The sequence below is a fragment of the Euprymna scolopes genome, chromosome 23 (genome assembly GCF_053919585.1).
Source record: "Euprymna scolopes isolate OS-2025 chromosome 23, ASM5391958v1, whole genome shotgun sequence".
Classification (NCBI taxonomy): Eukaryota; Metazoa; Mollusca; class Cephalopoda; order Sepiida; family Sepiolidae; genus Euprymna; species Euprymna scolopes.
This window is the reverse complement of record NC_136504.1, coordinates 47,173,933-47,191,455: the sequence shown is the minus strand read 5'-3', so window position 1 is coordinate 47,191,455 and position 17,523 is coordinate 47,173,933. Positions and strand designations below refer to the sequence as shown.

Here is a 17,523-nt window from a genome sequence, read left to right as displayed (position 1 = left end):
GTTCGTTCGTGCACAAAGTGCTGTTGCCGCAGCAGGGCTGGTATATCAACCACTAGACCAGAGTTTCCCAACCAAGGTCTCGTAGTAATTGGGGTTCTTGGAAAGCTTGGCAAGGGTTTCTTCATGAGAAACTGATAAACACGCTGAGATTATTATGCAGATGCACATATGTACAAATGTATTTTCAGTTGTTGTTTTCTTTTAGGTGGGGGGGGGGCGAATCTATTTTTTCTTTTTTTTTTTTTACACGAGCGGAAGTATTTTATGGAAATGTTGGCGATATTATAACAATAGCTATAAAGTATCACACCAACTCTGCAAAGACCCATGGCGTCTTGGATAAAGTACTTGGTAAAATTCAGTTGTAAAGTTATACTCTTCTGCAGGTTGGAGGTTCAATCCTCAGTGCGAAGTACGTATGACTTATGCCAAGCCATGGCTGACGGAACGAGGGCATGTTACCCGCGCAGATAAAATACATGGTTCCGGGCGAAATTTCGTGCAAATTCCTGAGTTCGACAGAACGATTCCCGAGTTTGACCAGATACACCTGAAGAAGGTCAAAGATTTCATCGACCGAAACGTTGTGCAAATAACAATCCAATAAGAGAAGAGTTGTACGAAGAATCAAATCTAAAAAAAAAAAAATCAGAAACGTAATATCACATAATTTTTAAAAAGCACAAAAGTGTATAATAGTTGCAGAGAATATATTTGGAAAATACATTTGGTAAAGTGACTTAATGATCACGGGACATAAAACTGTATATAATCGATCCGTCTGCAATCGAGTAACTTGCTTGGCGAGTACAGACTGGTTTTTTAGCAGCTCGTCAATTTTCTAAACCGGTTATAAAAAGAAAACTATTGCTTGCATCATGAAGGAAAAATAAACAAATGGGATTGTCAAATATTTTCTTCTGTGGATGTTCCTTGGGCCATCACTATGATTGGAAGGGTTCCACGACTGTATAAAGGTTTGGAAACACAACACTCGACTCTCCCTGTTGAACATATATATAAACAAATTTACATGGTCGCAACACTGAACATGGTAATGTTTCGGACAGATGGCCGGTTAAGACGAGAACTTGTTTTAATCGACCATCTGTCCGAAACACTACCGTGATGTTTTAATTTTGAAAAGTGTATTTAATTAATATTAATTTTAAAATGCACCCCGTAATAGTCGTCTATCGCCTAACCGTGGCGATGGTACTTTATTCTGCGACGTCAGCAGGTTACATAACTCTAGCGGAACGGCCTTCTATTTACGTAGGCCATGCTCGACTAGGTTAATATGCGTGTTTACTACTGTCTTCTGTTTTACTCAAGAATGCCATCTATTGATTGATCAACTAGTAGCCGTTGTTTAATGCCGAATCTAGTTCATTGGTTGATTTTTCCCCCCTGCACAGGAAGTGCGTACTCAACCGAGATAAATAGCGTGAAAATGCTTTAAATAAAAAAAAATTACATGTACATAAATTTTAACACATTTAAAACGTTTAGAGATTCTATAAGTAGGTTTAACTCCACAGTGTGAATGCTGTATTGTTATGAAAGGTGCCGACGAAGAGTAATCTCAAAGTTTCGTAGAGTCTAAAATCCTAAGAAGTTTTGGGCGCGTGTGTGTGGGAGGGGGGTCGAGGGTCTTTCTAATTGCCTACATCGTAGACAATTAGAAAGACTCTCGACCCCCCCCCAATGCCTAAATTAGTTGTCTATGTTGTTGATTTTTATTGTAATGGAACCATTGCCATAATATTGTATTAATTTCATGCGCAATGAATTAAATATATAAGATCATAGTGTAACATCTGTTTGATACTACGTTTTAACTTAATTTGTCCATAGTCAATATAAGGGAAACCTTTCTATACTAAGGCAATCTTTGGTTTTGTCTACTGCTTGAGTGCTCTTTTTTTTTTTTTTTTTTTTGGTGAGCTGCCCCTCCCCACATTAAAAACGATCTTTTGTCAGATTTTGCTTTCGTGGGGAAGCAAATATATACCAACAGATTCATGCACACATGTTGATGGCCTTCGGGCTAAGATCATAGTGTAGTATCTGTTCTGGTGCTTCACTTAAGTTAATTTGTCCTTAGTCACTGTATGGGGAAATCCTTCTATACTAAGCTAATTTTTATTTTTGCCTACTTTCAGAGTGCTCTTTTTGGGCAGGTGGTTTTCCTCCACATTAAAATAAACGACCTTGTGTCACATTTTGTTTTCGTGGCGAAGCAAATAAATACCAACAGATTCACGCACATAACTCTGTGATTATAGGAACTTGATAGTTTAATATACTCGATTATGTTTGCTATGCGGATTAAACGAAATATGCGGATATGAAATTTCTTTGTTAGATTGTCAAAAAAAAAAAAAAAAAAAACTTACAAGGCGGATGTAGATATAAAAGGGCTGGGGCTCACAATGACCGTCAAATGCAATTGTCAGTAGATTATTCTCTTAAAAATGATCAGAGCCCCGGAAAAGAATTTAATATGAAATAGGACGAAGGATGAACTCAAAAATAAGTTTGAATTTTTCTCTCCGCATCCTTTACGATTAGATGTTTACTTAATGATGCCTGCTGAGGTGTCGTTTAAAAGAAAGATTTTTCTTTTCTTTGCAATGTAGGCACTCGTAGTTGGTAGCTTTCACGGAGACAATCTGGCGCGTCCAGAATCAGGTCGGTGTTGCTGTCTGAGCCGATGTGATGCGAAACTTGAAATCAGTACTAAGAGCAGTGCATCGCTGACGGTCCCCCTTGAGAAATCTGAAGATTATATTTCACAACTCCTCATATCAATTTTCGCTTGACTACAAAAGACTATCCCCAAAAAAGAAAGCAACGTAACTTTGTTGTGCTCCGTCACTCTGAACGATGAACTGAAAACGAGGCCAGGTGCCTGATAGCGATCAATGTAGGGAACTAACAGAAGCGAAACCGCCAACGAGCACCTCTGTGAAAATGGAAGTAAATTGCAAAGGCTGCTGCGAGGAAGGTAAGCTCCCTTTACTGTACTAAAAGGCTACCCACACCTGAGAGTATCCTGTCTCTCTACAAAACCACTATTCGTCCATGCATGGAGTATTATTGTCACATCTGGGTTGGTGCATCTGCAACTCGTCTCTCACTCTTAGACAGGGTTCAAAAAAAGAGTCGCGAACCTAATAGGTCCTGCACTATTAACCAAACTCTGATCTCTGTCCCATCATCGCTGTGTTTGTTTTACAAGTATTTTAATGGAAAGTGCGCGGACGAACTCAACCCGCTCGTACCCCCTTGACGTAAATACCCCCCGACAAATCAGAAGCAGCAAAATCCCACCCCTACACTATAGAGATCCATAGATGCTGCAAAACCTTCTACGCAAATAGCTTCTTCCTTCGAACTGCTAGATTTTGGAATTCCCTCCTGGGCCCCTGCTTCCCTGGCTGTACTGACATGCAAAAGTTCCAGTGTAACGTGAACAGACATCTCGCTGCCCAACTCCCTACATAGTATCCCCGCCAATCTAGTCCTAAATAGTAACCCCTTACAACTTAATGGCACTGTGCCTTGTTTTGGGGTGAAAAAAAAACAAAAAAACATATCAAACGTAAGTTGCTAGTAGTCTCTCTATTCTGTCATTATTTTCATGGAAAGCGCCCAACTAACTTCCAATCTCTGGAAATCACTGTAGTCAAACATTCACAGCAAGAACTCGTATTATTGCCACAGCAAAAGCAAATTTTCTTTCATTTTCGTGTGTCTTTTATCCTACAGAATTTCGTCTTTTGGGACTTTATTGTTCATTTTATTCTAGTAGTTCCTTTTCTTTTTTCTTCTTTTTATTGTTTTTTTTTAATTGTTTTTTTTTCTTTTTTTTTGCTATCGAAACCCATTATCATGGGACTGCTTATCTATGAATATCAACATGGTCATCTTTAAATTCAATGTTAACAGATACATATCATAAACCGTCCGCTCAAGTAACAACATTTAGCTCATTCTGTTTTTTGTTTTTTTTTTTGTTTGATTTTTTGTTTTTTTAATTCATAATCCCTTCATGAGGTTCTTCACAGGGGTCCTGGATATGACCTTAAACTATATCTGATGGTGAGGCCCCAGCTTGTGGCCTTTGGGGAGTGTGGAGCCACCCTTTAATTGCCATAGCTCCCAGGTCCACTCTGACCCGGAGGTGTAGTACCTGTTAGGGTCCCAACTATGGGTTGAATAGAAACTGACTTGAAAAAACATATTCTAATAAAAAAAAAAACTTCTTCCAAACCACTGGATTCGGCATTAAATAACCTGAAAAAGTTTGATATGCCGTAAAACAAAACAACCAACCGTTCTTCACGGGGAAATCATTCCAGTTTACTTTTGTCTTCGAATCGCTTTTACACTTTCTAGGTGGTGATCCATTAATACAGACGAACAAAATGCTGTTACAAAATCCGTCGTCGTCGGTCGATTTCTTGTATCCGAGAATATCAGTTTCCTTTTGCCTCGGTGTTTGGATCGCAGACCAATCTGAGCATGAAATTTGCGTGGGTAGAGAAGGCAAACAATGCTTGGCAGGGGACGGGGTTGTTCAGTACGATTTTTTCTTGCCTGCCTCTTAATCTCCACCAGTCTTCTTTCTGCTTTGTATCCTTTGGTGCAGTGTATGATGGAGTGGCACCACATGCACCGATCCAGAGCTGTTGTTTCCCAGATGTGAAGATCAAATCCGGTTTTTGTTGTTGTTGTTTTTGTTTTTTTTTAGCGTGGACTTGAGTTGGTCCTTGTATCGCTGTAGAGGGCAGCCGATAGATCTTTTTCCTGTGGCTAGCTCCGAGTACAGGGTTTTTCGAGGAATCCTGTTTTCATCCATTCTGAGGATGTGCCCCAACCAACGAAGTCTGTGCCTCATTGTGGTGGTCTCAATACTGCAGCTGTTTGCTCTCTCAAGAACGCTTTTGTTGGTCACATAGTCATACCATTACCATGTGAAAAAATTAAGCCCGACGTTATCATATATCTCTGCAAAACCACTATTCGTCCATGCATAAAATATCGTTGCCACATATGGGCTTGTCCATCAACCACTACTCTATCCCTATTGGAGAGTGTCCAAAAACGAGTTTCTATCCTAATAGGTCCACCACTGTTTATCAAAATCCAATCCCTGTCTCATCACCGCAACGTTGCATCCTTGTGCTTATTTTACAAGTACTTCCACGGAATGTGTTTCGACGAACTTGCTGCATTTGTGTGCCCCTTTCAACGTAAAGAATTCCAACCACTTAATAAGCAATAAAATCGTACCTCTTCACTATAGAAGCTCCCAAATGATGGAAGGCTTGCTTACTCTAACAGCTTTTTCTCCTCAGACCGCTTGACTCTGCTCTCCGTTTTCCCGGCATGCAGAAATTTAAATGGAATATGAACAAGCATCTCGCTGCACACATCCCCACTTAGGATGCTCCTATAAATCTTTCTCGTAATTGACACGGTAGCGCTTTATGTCTCAGCGGAAGTGTGCCTTTTTTTTTGGGGGGGGGGTTAATGTTTTTAAAAAATCGACTAACCCGACAAGCAGCAAACTTCCACCCCTTTCACTATAAAGATCCCAAGATACTGGAAAGCGTTCTACTCTAATAATTTCTTCCCTTGAACTGCTACATGTTGGGGTTCCTTCTCGGTCTCCTGCTTCCCCGAATGTAGAGACATGCACAAGTTTTAGTGTAATTAGGACAACTCGCTGCTGAACTCCCTACATAGTCCCCCTGTATATCTGGTTCCAAATAGTCGCCCATGACGTCCAAGTGGCGGTGTACCTGGTTTGAAATGAATAAGAGTTTTTAAAAAGCGTACGAATCGTATTATTTTATATTTTATTTGTTTATTTTATCTATTTTTATGTAAATTCCCATTATCTTTGGGTAGACAGTAAAGTCCAGAGTCAGAAAGAGAAGTCGACGTAATCTTTGCCTTTGCCCCGCGATTGTGTAAGTTGAATCGAAAACGAGGCAGTTTGAGTAATGGCGATGTTAGTGTGGAGTGATGGACTAAAAGGTGCTGGGTTGAGGTGGGGGTACTTAGTGGAGGTGGTGGTGGTGAGAGAGATAAGGATCTGTTTTCTAAACATACGGAATCAAGATTCTGAGCCGAAAAAATGTTATCTTACTTAATCTAACGAAAGGTTCAGCGATAATTGATAAAACACTGCAGGATGTTTTCATGTGTTCCTATGAATCGGGAGGAGGGGATGGGGGGGAGTAAACATGAAACGATGCTTTATTACACCTTAAGTCTTTCGTCTCTTTTGTCTCCTCCTTCTGACACCTTTCCTCCTCCTCCTCCTCTTCTTCCTCCTCCTAGTATTTCTCCTACTTCCACTACTACACTCTCGGTATGTTTTTCTTTTTTCTACTTCTTTTTCTACTTTTTTCAACTTTTTTGCTTTTTCAACTTTTTTGCTTTTTCAACTTTTTTTGCTTTTTCAACTTTATTTTCTTTTTCAGCTTTATTTTCTTTTTCAGCTTTATTTTCTTTTTAAACTTTTTCCCTTAGTATTTTCTTGTTCTTTTTTGTTTTTTCCTTTTTTTTTTGTTCTATTTATTTATTTTTTCTTGTTCTTTTCCGTCTTTTTCTTTTTCAGTATTTTTCTTGATCTTTTATTTCTTTTTAGGTTTTGCTTTTCTACTTTGTCATCTTTTTCTTTCATTTTTCACTTCTTTTGAATTTTATTCATTTGAATAGTCATCTTTTTCTTTTTTAATCTTTTTCTTTTTAATCTTTTTCTTTTCTTTTTAAAATTCTTTTTCTCCTCCTCCTCCTCCTCCTCCTCCTCCCCCTCCCCTCCTCCTCCTCCTTTCTTCGTCTCCTCCTCCTCTTCTTCTCCTCCTTCTTCTTTCTTCTTTTCCTTCTCCTTTCTTCTCCTCCTCCTTCTTTCTTCTTCTCCTCCTCCTTCTTTCTTCTTCTCCTCCTTCCCCTTTCTTCTTTTTCTCTTTCCCTTTCTTCTTCTTTTCCTCCCCCGTTTCTTCTTCTCCTCCCCCGTTTCTTCTTCTTCTTCCCCTTTTTTCTCCTCTCCTCATTCTTTTTTCTTCTTCTTTCCTCCTCCTCCTTTCTTCATCTCCTCTTTTTTCTTCTTCTTCTCCTTTCTTTCTTCTTCTCCTTTCTTCTCCTTTTTTCCTCTCCTCCATCATTCTTTCTTCTCCTCTTTCTTTCTTCTCCTCTTTCTTTCTTTTACTTCTTTCTTCTTCCTCTTCCTCTTCTTTTTTCTTCTTTTTCTTCTCCTCCTTCTTTTTCTTTTCCTCCTTCTGCCCTTTTCTTCTTCTTCTTCTTCTTCCGTCTTTTTTATGCTTTTCTTTTTTTTCTTTTACAACTACTATCACTACGTCTCCTTTTTGTTCCATCCCCACCATTGCCTGTTCTTTTTTCTAAAATTTCTACTTGTCTTTCTCTTATTATTCTAATACTGCTTTTCGTTATTTTGAATTTTCCTTTTTTGAATATCATTACGTGGAAGGTTGTTCCCATATTGTACACCCCTATAAACGCGTCAAAAGAAACTGAAATTTTGTGAATATTTATTAATTATTAACAATGGGAAAGAGTGGCTGGTTATTTTTAGTGCATCTAAAACACAGCTTCTATCTTTACATCATCAACGTTCTGTCCCCATCTGGCATCAATTGAAATGAATGGCTCTCGTCTTGGGGAGGCTCCATGTTTTGACGGACTTCTGGGCTTAACCTTTGTTCTTAGTCTGAGATGGAATACGTACATCTGGTACGTTGCTGGGATCGCTGGAGAAATGATAGGATCTTTATATCGATCCAGTAGATATCTACCTGCTGATGCAATTCTCAACCTGTATAAGAGCCAGGTACGTTCAAGGATGGAGTATTGCTGTCACATCTGGGCAGGAGCTGCTAGGAAGTTTTATTCTACCTTGACAGAGTTCAGAATAGACTTCATAGCCTAATAGGAACTGCCCTTTTCTCTTCCATGCAACCTCTTTCTCACAGAAGAGACATTGCAAGCCTGTCTGTTTTATCGTTATTTTCGTGGCAAGTGCTCATCTGAGCTCAAATCTATACCCCCCTCGCAAACATTCACAAGAAACATTCGTCTGGCTGAAACCACTATCAATAATTCCCCCCACTCTTTATCTGTGCCTAACCCTAAACGTAGATTCCAAGAACAAAGCTTCTTTCTTAGAACTGCACACCTGTGGAGCTCTCTTCCGTTTACCTGCTTTCCAGCTAACTACAATATGGCCGTCTTCAAGTCTAACGTAAACAAGTTCTTGATGAACTTAAATGATCCAATTTACTAAATTTACACTTTATACTATATTGTCCTTTTGACCACTGTACACTCTTAAACCTTTACCTTCAAGTGGCCTCTGTGCCTTGATAAATGGTGATCCCCTTGTAAAAAAATTATATATATGTGTGTGTGTGTGTGTGTGTGTGTGTGTGTGTGTGTGTGTGTGTGTGTTATTTTTTTTTCTGTGTTTGTTTTTTTGCGATATGTTTTGAATGAATTCAATTATTTACGAAAGTGCATTTTTTTTACCTAAATGCGAGTTGGGAATAATTTTCCCTTTAACCAATTTGGTACCCCCACATGGGGAGTGGTGTATATATATATATATATATATATATATATATATATATATATATATATTGTTTTTTTTTAATATAATTAGCCACTGACACGTGTTTCGTCGTCTACGACTCATCAGAGGGACTGAATCTCGCTAGATTTCGAATCCTAACAGATCAATTCATTTGAAAAGGGAATTTTTCCAAAATTAATAATGGAATTTGTCGCAGACATAACAAGTAAGACATTTTACCAATACAACTGAATAAATATATGTATATATAAAATATATGGATGTACTTATTGATTTGTAAATCGCCACTTGTTCTCGTCTTCTCTTACCAACAACGACTATATTTCACTCCTCGCATTGTGACAGCCTTCTAAATCTCTACTACATACCTATCCCACACAATGCTTCAAGCAAACTACATATCAATCATATATATATATAATATATATATATATATGTATATATATGTGTGTATATATATATATATATATATATATATATATATATAACTTCAGATAAATTACGCACCAACATCAGGTTTCTTAAAATTACCGAAATGCTATAAAAAAAAAACATTCAGTTATGTCACATATAAGCTTCAAATAGTCACTATGTCGATGTGTCACGTTTAAGATTAATATCCCTATTTCATCCGTTTGTTATAAAGACCAATGTCACGTGTACATATATTTTCACAAGCATAGAAACACACTTATAGGGGTGATTTATAAATTTAGTTTTACTGGTAGTTTAAAAATCAATAAATATTTATGACATTATTATTATTAGCAGTGGAAGATTTTGTGTTAAACGCTATGTTTAAAAAGCTATTTACGTTTGTCTGTCACACTAGAGTTTGCAACAGAATTTTAATCGGTCTGTTACGCTTAACTTAAAAAAGAAATAACATTTTTAAAATGCATCCGTGCATCAGTCTAAAAGGCGCTGTTCGTACGTTGATTGGCTGGTTTATGCATTCCCATGCCACGCTTAAGGTTGGAAAAAAACATTTTGGTTCCTGTATGCGCAGATTAAGTGAAGAACACCTCAAGAATGTCGGTTTTTTGTTTCCTTCGACCTCTTTCTTTGCAAAGTAGGGGATCCGGTTAACAACAGATGTTTCGTGTACGGGTACATTTGATCCGATGGACTTGGTATTTTCTAATTCAAACAGTGACACGCAGAAATTACAAGCGCATACACATCAATATTCGAAAGAAAAAACAAGAATTATATATAAGTAATGGGACGATTTGAATATTTTTCCCGATTCCGTGCTAAATTCCCGATTCCGATACAATTACCGAATCCGATTCTTTATAAATCTTTAATAATTTCACTATAAGATTGTTATTTCCCCCGGATTTTCTAAAAATGCATGTTAAATGTGCAGATATTTTCATATATATACATATATATATATATATATATATATATATATAATATCAGAATAATCGAAACAGTGACACGCAGAAATTACAAGCGCATACACATCAAATATTCGAAAAAAAAAAAAAACAAGAAATATATATATATATATATATATATATATAAGTGATGGGACGATTTCAATATTTTCCCCGATTTCGTGCTAAATTCCCGATTCCGATACAATTACCGAATCCGATTCTTTATAAATCTTTAATAATTTCACTATAAGATTGTTATTTCCCCCCTATTTTCGAAAAAACGCATGTTAACTGTGCAGATATTTTCATATATATATATATATATATATATATATTATAGTGTTGGGACGATTAATCCAGAATAATCGTAACTTTTTGGGTTATCGGAATCTGTATCAGAATCAGAAAAATTTTGCCTAATTTCCAATGCCAAAACGATTCCTTTAATTATCTTTTTTATTTTTGTATTTGATTTTGGTTAAAACAAAATCATCCACTGCTGGTTGTAATAATAAGATAATAATAATCCATTGATTTTTAAACTACCAGTAAAACTAAAATCTAGAAATCAACCCCCCCCCTAAGTGTGTTTCTATGTTTGAGAAAATATATGTACACTTGACATGGGTCTTTACGGTAATTAGCACAAAATAAAAAATTTTAACTGTAAATATTTAGAGATTCATGAAGAATCGGAATCGGGAATTTAGTACGGATTCGGCCCATTACTTATATATATATATATATATATATATATATATATATATATATATATATATATATATATATATATATATATATAAGAGGAAAATATATTGATAATAGAAAAATATATACTGATGCACATAGATATATTGGTCAATTTGCAACAGGGGAATACAATACGGTGTGTATGGGGTTATGGAAACTCTTTATGCTAGGCATTTCGAAGCCTCACTCTTGTCATCCGAAGAGGGGTGATGTGCTAAAAAACAAGATATGAGTGCGACCTATATCAATAGGTGAATTTTATATATTAGAGGAGGGATGGTTGTAGGTTGTCCAGGTGATTATTAGATAAATATGGTATTTAAAATATACTAGTGGAATTTTACAGGATTAGGCGGAAGCGGTATGGACTATGTTTTTTAGGGGTAGGGATTATATATGGGAGTTAATTAATTGATCAATTAGGGTCCAATGAGAGTTAATACATACATACATACATACATATATATTATTGTATTTATTTTTAAAACATAATAAATTAAAAAATACAAAGACGAAAAGGGATAGCTGACACGTTTGGAACCTCGCTCAAGAGAGCTAAATCGGGGTTAGGATTATAATTACGAAATAAAATCTGATAGAATCGAAATTATAAGGAGAGAAAGTGAGGGGGGATTATCAAATAGAAACCACAAAAAGTCTAAAGAGAGATTGTTTTTGATTGAAAAAAAAAGTTCTAAAACACTTAATAATTTATAGGATCTCCAAATGATATGGCGATTGCGACTTACTGAGAATCTAGAATAAGTCGACATTGAAAAAGTAAAGGAACCCTTATTTATAAGGTGCTCAGCGATAGACGAACCGTACATATTATTTAAAACATAAGATTGCATAACAAATTTTTGTTGGAATGTGTTTGACTCGGGTGTCGAATATTTGCGATGTACTCCCGACGGAGTGTATTTCTGTATCTTTAAATTCAGTGTCGACTTATTCTCCATTCAAAGTATACACACACACACACACACACACACACACACACACACACACACACACCAGGGCTCTACATTGCGAGTGAAACAATCGCATTTGCGAGTGATGTTTCAAAATGGCGACTAGAAATAATGAAACACTTATCTTTTGGCGACTGTATTTATTTCACCGACAATCTTGCAATCTTCTGAATGAAAAATATCTTTTCAACTTTTTTTTAAAATAAAACGAGGAAAGTCAAATTATTTAAGCAGTAAAAGGTTTAACAAAACAATATACTTTTTTTAACAAAGACTGTTTAAAAAAACATCTGTGGAAATTCGAATGTTTATACGCTCAAGTATCAATAGAAACTTCGGTGTATAATTAGAATTACACTTATTAAAAAAAAATACAAAAAAATCTTTGATGTACATACTCGTCATAGAACGAGGATGTCATATTCTAAAAATCATGTGAGTTTGGCTAGTAACTTTTCTATTTGGCTAGTAAACGAAAATATTTAGTTGTCAAAGGTCAACAAAAGATAAATTCGTCCGTAGAGCCCTGCACACGTGTGTGTGTGTGTGTGTGTGTGTGTGTGTGTGTGTGTGTGTACAGTGAAACCTGTTTAAGAAAGGTTTACTACCTTTATATACTTCGATAGGTTTCTGTGCGCACGACGCGTATGCGCGTGGTGCGTATGTTTGTCACTTTCTTTTATCTCTCTGTACAAACAACGACAAAGGATGTTGAGAACCTGTGGAAAGGCAAAAAGAAACGATACTGACTTCCGGTGTTCTTCGTACGTATCATTCAGATAGGGACAATCGGTATTATTTTTGCCTTTCTCTCCGCGTGTTGGTGGGTTACTAAAGCAGAAGCGGCCTTTTTTAAATAAAGAAGCTAATTTTTTTTTTTTTTTTACCGCCTTATGAAAGTGCCGATATATAAAGAGCTGGTGGGGTCGGGGTCATTTTGCATCCCCGCCCACTTCAAAAAAAAAAAAAAAAAAAAAAAAAAGAAATAGCGTGAAAGTAAAAGTCAAAAACACAAATCGTTGTCTTCAAAATTATTCCATTAATTGGTACTTGTGCATTTTACGTGCTATTTTTTTAGATAGGATTTTCAAGTTAAATTCAATTTTTGCGATATATTTGCTTATTCAATTGTTAGGTGAAAGTACAAAACAGTTGCTTGTGGATCTTGTTATTCCTTAATCCTTTGATTATTTTTGTCTGGCTGCGGTATTGTTCTCTTAACCTTAGGAGGTTCATTCTTCCAGATTTTACCTTCTCTGTGAGAAGAAATAGTATATTTGTAATCGCCTGGGAGGCTCCTATCTGAGAATACCAACCGACTGTTTATCCTAGTGCACTAGCTTCTCAAAACCACACCTGACCTTGTGTCTGACTTCCTATCAAGGATGTAAAAATATCTATCCACACACATATATACACACACACACGCGGACAGATATATAAGGTAGTCAACTAGCATTTATGCAATGTTCATAACTTCCGTTCGTTCGAACACTCTAGATTGTCTAATGTATTCGGCTGAATTCGGCGTTTAATAGCTGTTAATTCCTTTCATTCCCGCGGCAACTTTTTGGTGGTCCAGAGGTAAAGGCTCAGCAAATGGTGCAAAATGATGGCCTCCTGGCTGGGTTCGAACCTCATGGCCAGCAGGAATTGTCACCCCTACGCTGATGATTGCGTAAGCATGAAACACTAGTGTTTCGGGGTGTAAAGAATAACTATTGACTAATTATACTTATCTATATATAATCTGCCAATTCCCTTTCTTCAATTTTGTCTATTGCAGGTCCTTGTTTTGTTTTTCTTTTTGTTTTGGTTTTTTTTTTTGTTTCTTTCTTTTTGGCTGACTCTCTATATCTTTGCATGCATCGTTTTTATCAATGATCTTTTTTTATCATTTTACAGTTTTGTTCTAATATATATATATATATATATATATATATATATATATATATATATATATATATATATATATATATATATATATTCCATTACTTCTTTTTTTTTTCTAATTCATAAACTCTGTTGCCATTTTTCCTTTTTTTTTTTTTCGCTTTTTCGACTCATTTTTCATTGTCTTCTAAAGCATATGCTATTGTTTTTGCGGTTATTATCTTGTTTTGGGAACACATTTTGTTATACAGCATTTTAAAGCGTTTCCTTGACATTACAGAAGTTTGAACCTACATTCTCTTGCCCTAAAAACCTTGTATCTAGTTTTGGTAGACCTAACACTAGTTTTGGTGACACAAATCCTAACTCAATGACGTAAGTTCAAAATACTATAATAAATATTTCTCGACTCTTTCTATCAGTTTTAAAAACTTTTGTTCATAATACCAAACAAGGCGTATTGCTACAGATGTTTCGCGGTGTGTACGCACACGCACACCGCGAGGCATCTGTAGCAATATGCCTTATATATATATATATATATATATAAAGTTTTGTATATTTAGGCAGAATTTCATCATTCGTTCAGATAAAAAATCCTAACAACAAAATAAAACCAATAATATATTATAAAAAATACATAACGAAAAGAATAATAACAACGATACAACCGATAAAATGAGTATGGTCAATGCAGCTTATTTGTTTAAATGCCCCCTCGAGGACTGCTACTCGAAAAATATGAACTATATTGGCCATACACGCACTACATTGGGAAGACGTCTCACAGGACATCAGAACACTTCCAGTGCTATTTGCAAACACCTCGAACAAGAACATAACATAATAAACACCACCTCCAAACAATACAAGAAACTTTTTAAAAATAACACTAACATATTAAAAACTATCAATAATTACCAACGACTAACAATACTAGAAGCATTAATAATAAAAAGTAAAAACCCAACCATTAATAAATAAACTTTGACAACAGCAGCCGAATTCTCCACCTATTCTAACACGATAAAGGTGAAGAGGACGGAAAAAATGAAAGGAAAAAGGGGGAAAAAAGTCAAATTAGGTGAAACTACACATAGTAAATTAGTGATAAAAACAGTAAAACGACAGAGAACAAATCAATCAATAAGTAGGATGCACAGGAAGAACAACCCTGACGATGGTCAATCGAGACCGAAAACGTTCTGTAAACTAGGGGACTTTATAAGAACTTTGGATACCACAACAAAAATACTTGTACGAAAACAAGAAAAATTCGAAAGAAAGATCATAAAAAGAAGAAAGAAGATCCTCTTCAATAAAATATGCGCGAATAATATATATATGTGTGTGTGTGTGTTGTGTGTGTGTTGTTTATATATGTGTGTGTGTGTTGTTTATATATATGTGTGTGTTGTTTATATATATGTGTGTGTTGTTTATATATATGTGTGTGTGTGTTGTTTATATATGTGTGTGTGTGTGTGTTGTTTATATATGTGTGTGTGTGTTGTTTATATATGTGTGTGTGTGTGTTTATATATATATGTGTGTGTGTGTGTTGTTTATATATATATGTGTGTGTGTGTGTGTTGTTGTTTATGTGTGTGTGTTGTTTATATATATATATATATATATATATATATATATATATATATATATATATATGTGTGTGTGTTGTTTATATATATGTGTGTGTGTGTGTTGTTTATATATATGTGTGTGTTGTTTATATATATATATATATATGTGTTGTTTATATGTGTATGTGTTGTTTATATATATATGTGTATGTGTTGTTTATATATATGTATGTATGTGTTGTTTATATATATGTATGTATGTGTTGTTTATATATATGTATGTATGTGTTGTTTATATATATGTATGTGTGTGTTGTTTATATATATGTATGTGTGTGTTATTTATATATATGTATGCGTGTGTTGTTTATATATATATGTGTGTTGTTTATATATATGTTGTTCATATATACATATGGATACATATATATGTATATGTTGTTTATATATATATATATATATATATATATATATATATAGTGTGTGTGTGTGTGTGTATGTATATGTGTGCATGTTTGTTTATTTGTTTTTCTTAAGCTTTGAATGCTACAGTTTCGTTTCGATTCTAGCTGATGACATCCAAATACTTTTTTTTTAATCTATAATAATATATACGAAATCTGAATCAATTAAAATATCATATTAAGCCTAATTTACGCCCGAGCAAAGTTGCCCCCCCCCGCGCTAAAGGCAGTGTGTGTGTGTGTGTGTGTGTGTGTGTGTGTGTGTGTGTGTGTGTGTGTGTGTGTGTGTGCCTGACAGATAAAGAGAGTTCCCCGTGGGCTTCGACACGACTGGGCCGATTTTGTTGAAATTTCGTACAAATGTACTTTATATGTCTGGTAGTGTTCTTTGACATATTTTTTATCAGAATGCGACTGATAAGTATCAAAAAATCAATAATCGAAAAACTGCGATTAAAGAAGGAACAGCCCGATTTTGACTAAACGTAACACTCTGATCCAACCTAACATCACTGCAGCATTTTAGAAGTTTTATCACTGCACACGCAGAAGCGCTCGGCGTATAAAATATAACAATAGGTTCTTTGTTAAGCCAGAGGCGCGTTTGAAATGAATATTGCTATTTGGAGCTCAATTGAACTATGATACTAAACTTTTGCATTTTAAAATGAAATCCAAGCCATTATATATCAAAATAATTTTATGAAATCAACCGTAGATTTTCTAGAGTGCAATGTAGACTACAATGTATTATGGGCTGTAACTTTGAGGAGGCATGTTAAGCTTTCTCCCGGTTGACTGGGGTGGGTCCACAACTAGAACAGGCAGTTAAGCGATTTCATCGATTTCGATGACAATAAAAATATTTAAACTGGGGCACATTGGTTAATCTTAATTCAATCTCTGGTAACGTCGGATATCCTTGCTATTTGCTATATATATATATATATATATATATATATATATATATATATATATATATAACAAATTCCACAGCCAAACAACATCGCAGCCCACAAGAGCCTCACAGTCAACGAACCGGAAGTCCAACACTCGAGTTTCGCCCTCATTTGGACTCATCAGATAGACACATTCGAACTCAGGATTCGAAACCCGACTCCCTTGCTTACGAGGTAAGCATTCTACCAACCGAGCAAACTTGTTGCTGGATCCCATCATTTTGATCCGAGAGAGAGACTTAGCTGTCGTACAAAGCTAAGACTCTGTAACATCATTTGTGCATAGATACTCCCTCAGGCATTTGTCTATAAAAATGGTCCTGTGGCGATGGAAGTCATTTTTGGGGCCCATGGATTTTAAGTGTCTGAGGGAGTGGCACTCGTCTGACAAGATGTTGTAATCATCATGTTTATGTATGTATATATGTGCATATGTGTGTATATGTATGTGTATATATAGGTGTATATATGTATGTGTATATGTGTGTATATATATGTGTGTGTGTGCGTATATGTGTGTGTATATATATATATGTGTGTGTGTGTGCGTATATGTGTGTATATTATATATGTGTGCGTATATGTGTATATATATATATATGTGGGTATTTGTATATATGTATATGTGTGTGTTTGCATATATATTTAGTATGTATGCGTGTTTCTGTGTATATGTATGTATATTTACGTACGTTTAACAACCGAAATTAATCAAGTAAAAGAGAAGAATATAAACACTGCAATAATCTTTTTTGAATAAATTGGAATATAATCGCGTGTAATATTAAGATTTTACCAGTAACCGGGACAGGGATGGAGGGCGGTGTGAAGGGAGATATAGCGAGCGGAAAGTGACTAATTTTAGATTTGGTTTTGTATGATTTTT

The 17,523-nt window shown here is 35.5% G+C and overlaps 1 protein-coding gene across 5 annotated transcripts in view; it reads left to right on the top strand.

Annotated features, from left to right (window-relative positions):
• The window catches only part of LOC145245877 (phospholipid phosphatase 1-like), a 427,048-nt gene that overhangs the window by 126,827 nt on the left and 282,698 nt on the right, over positions 1 to 17,523 (top strand). For 2 of the 5 annotated variants that reach the window (XM_080107594.1, XM_080107592.1), the window contains exon 1: positions 296 to 3,010. The exons of the other annotated variants lie outside the window; for them this stretch is intronic. In XM_080107594.1, coding sequence (XP_079963720.1) covers positions 2,977 to 3,010 — 34 coding nt within the window. In that variant the 5' untranslated portion in view covers positions 296 to 2,976. Of the gene's footprint in view, positions 1 to 295; positions 3,011 to 17,523 lie in introns of those variants that run through there. 5 annotated transcript variants of the gene reach the window in all.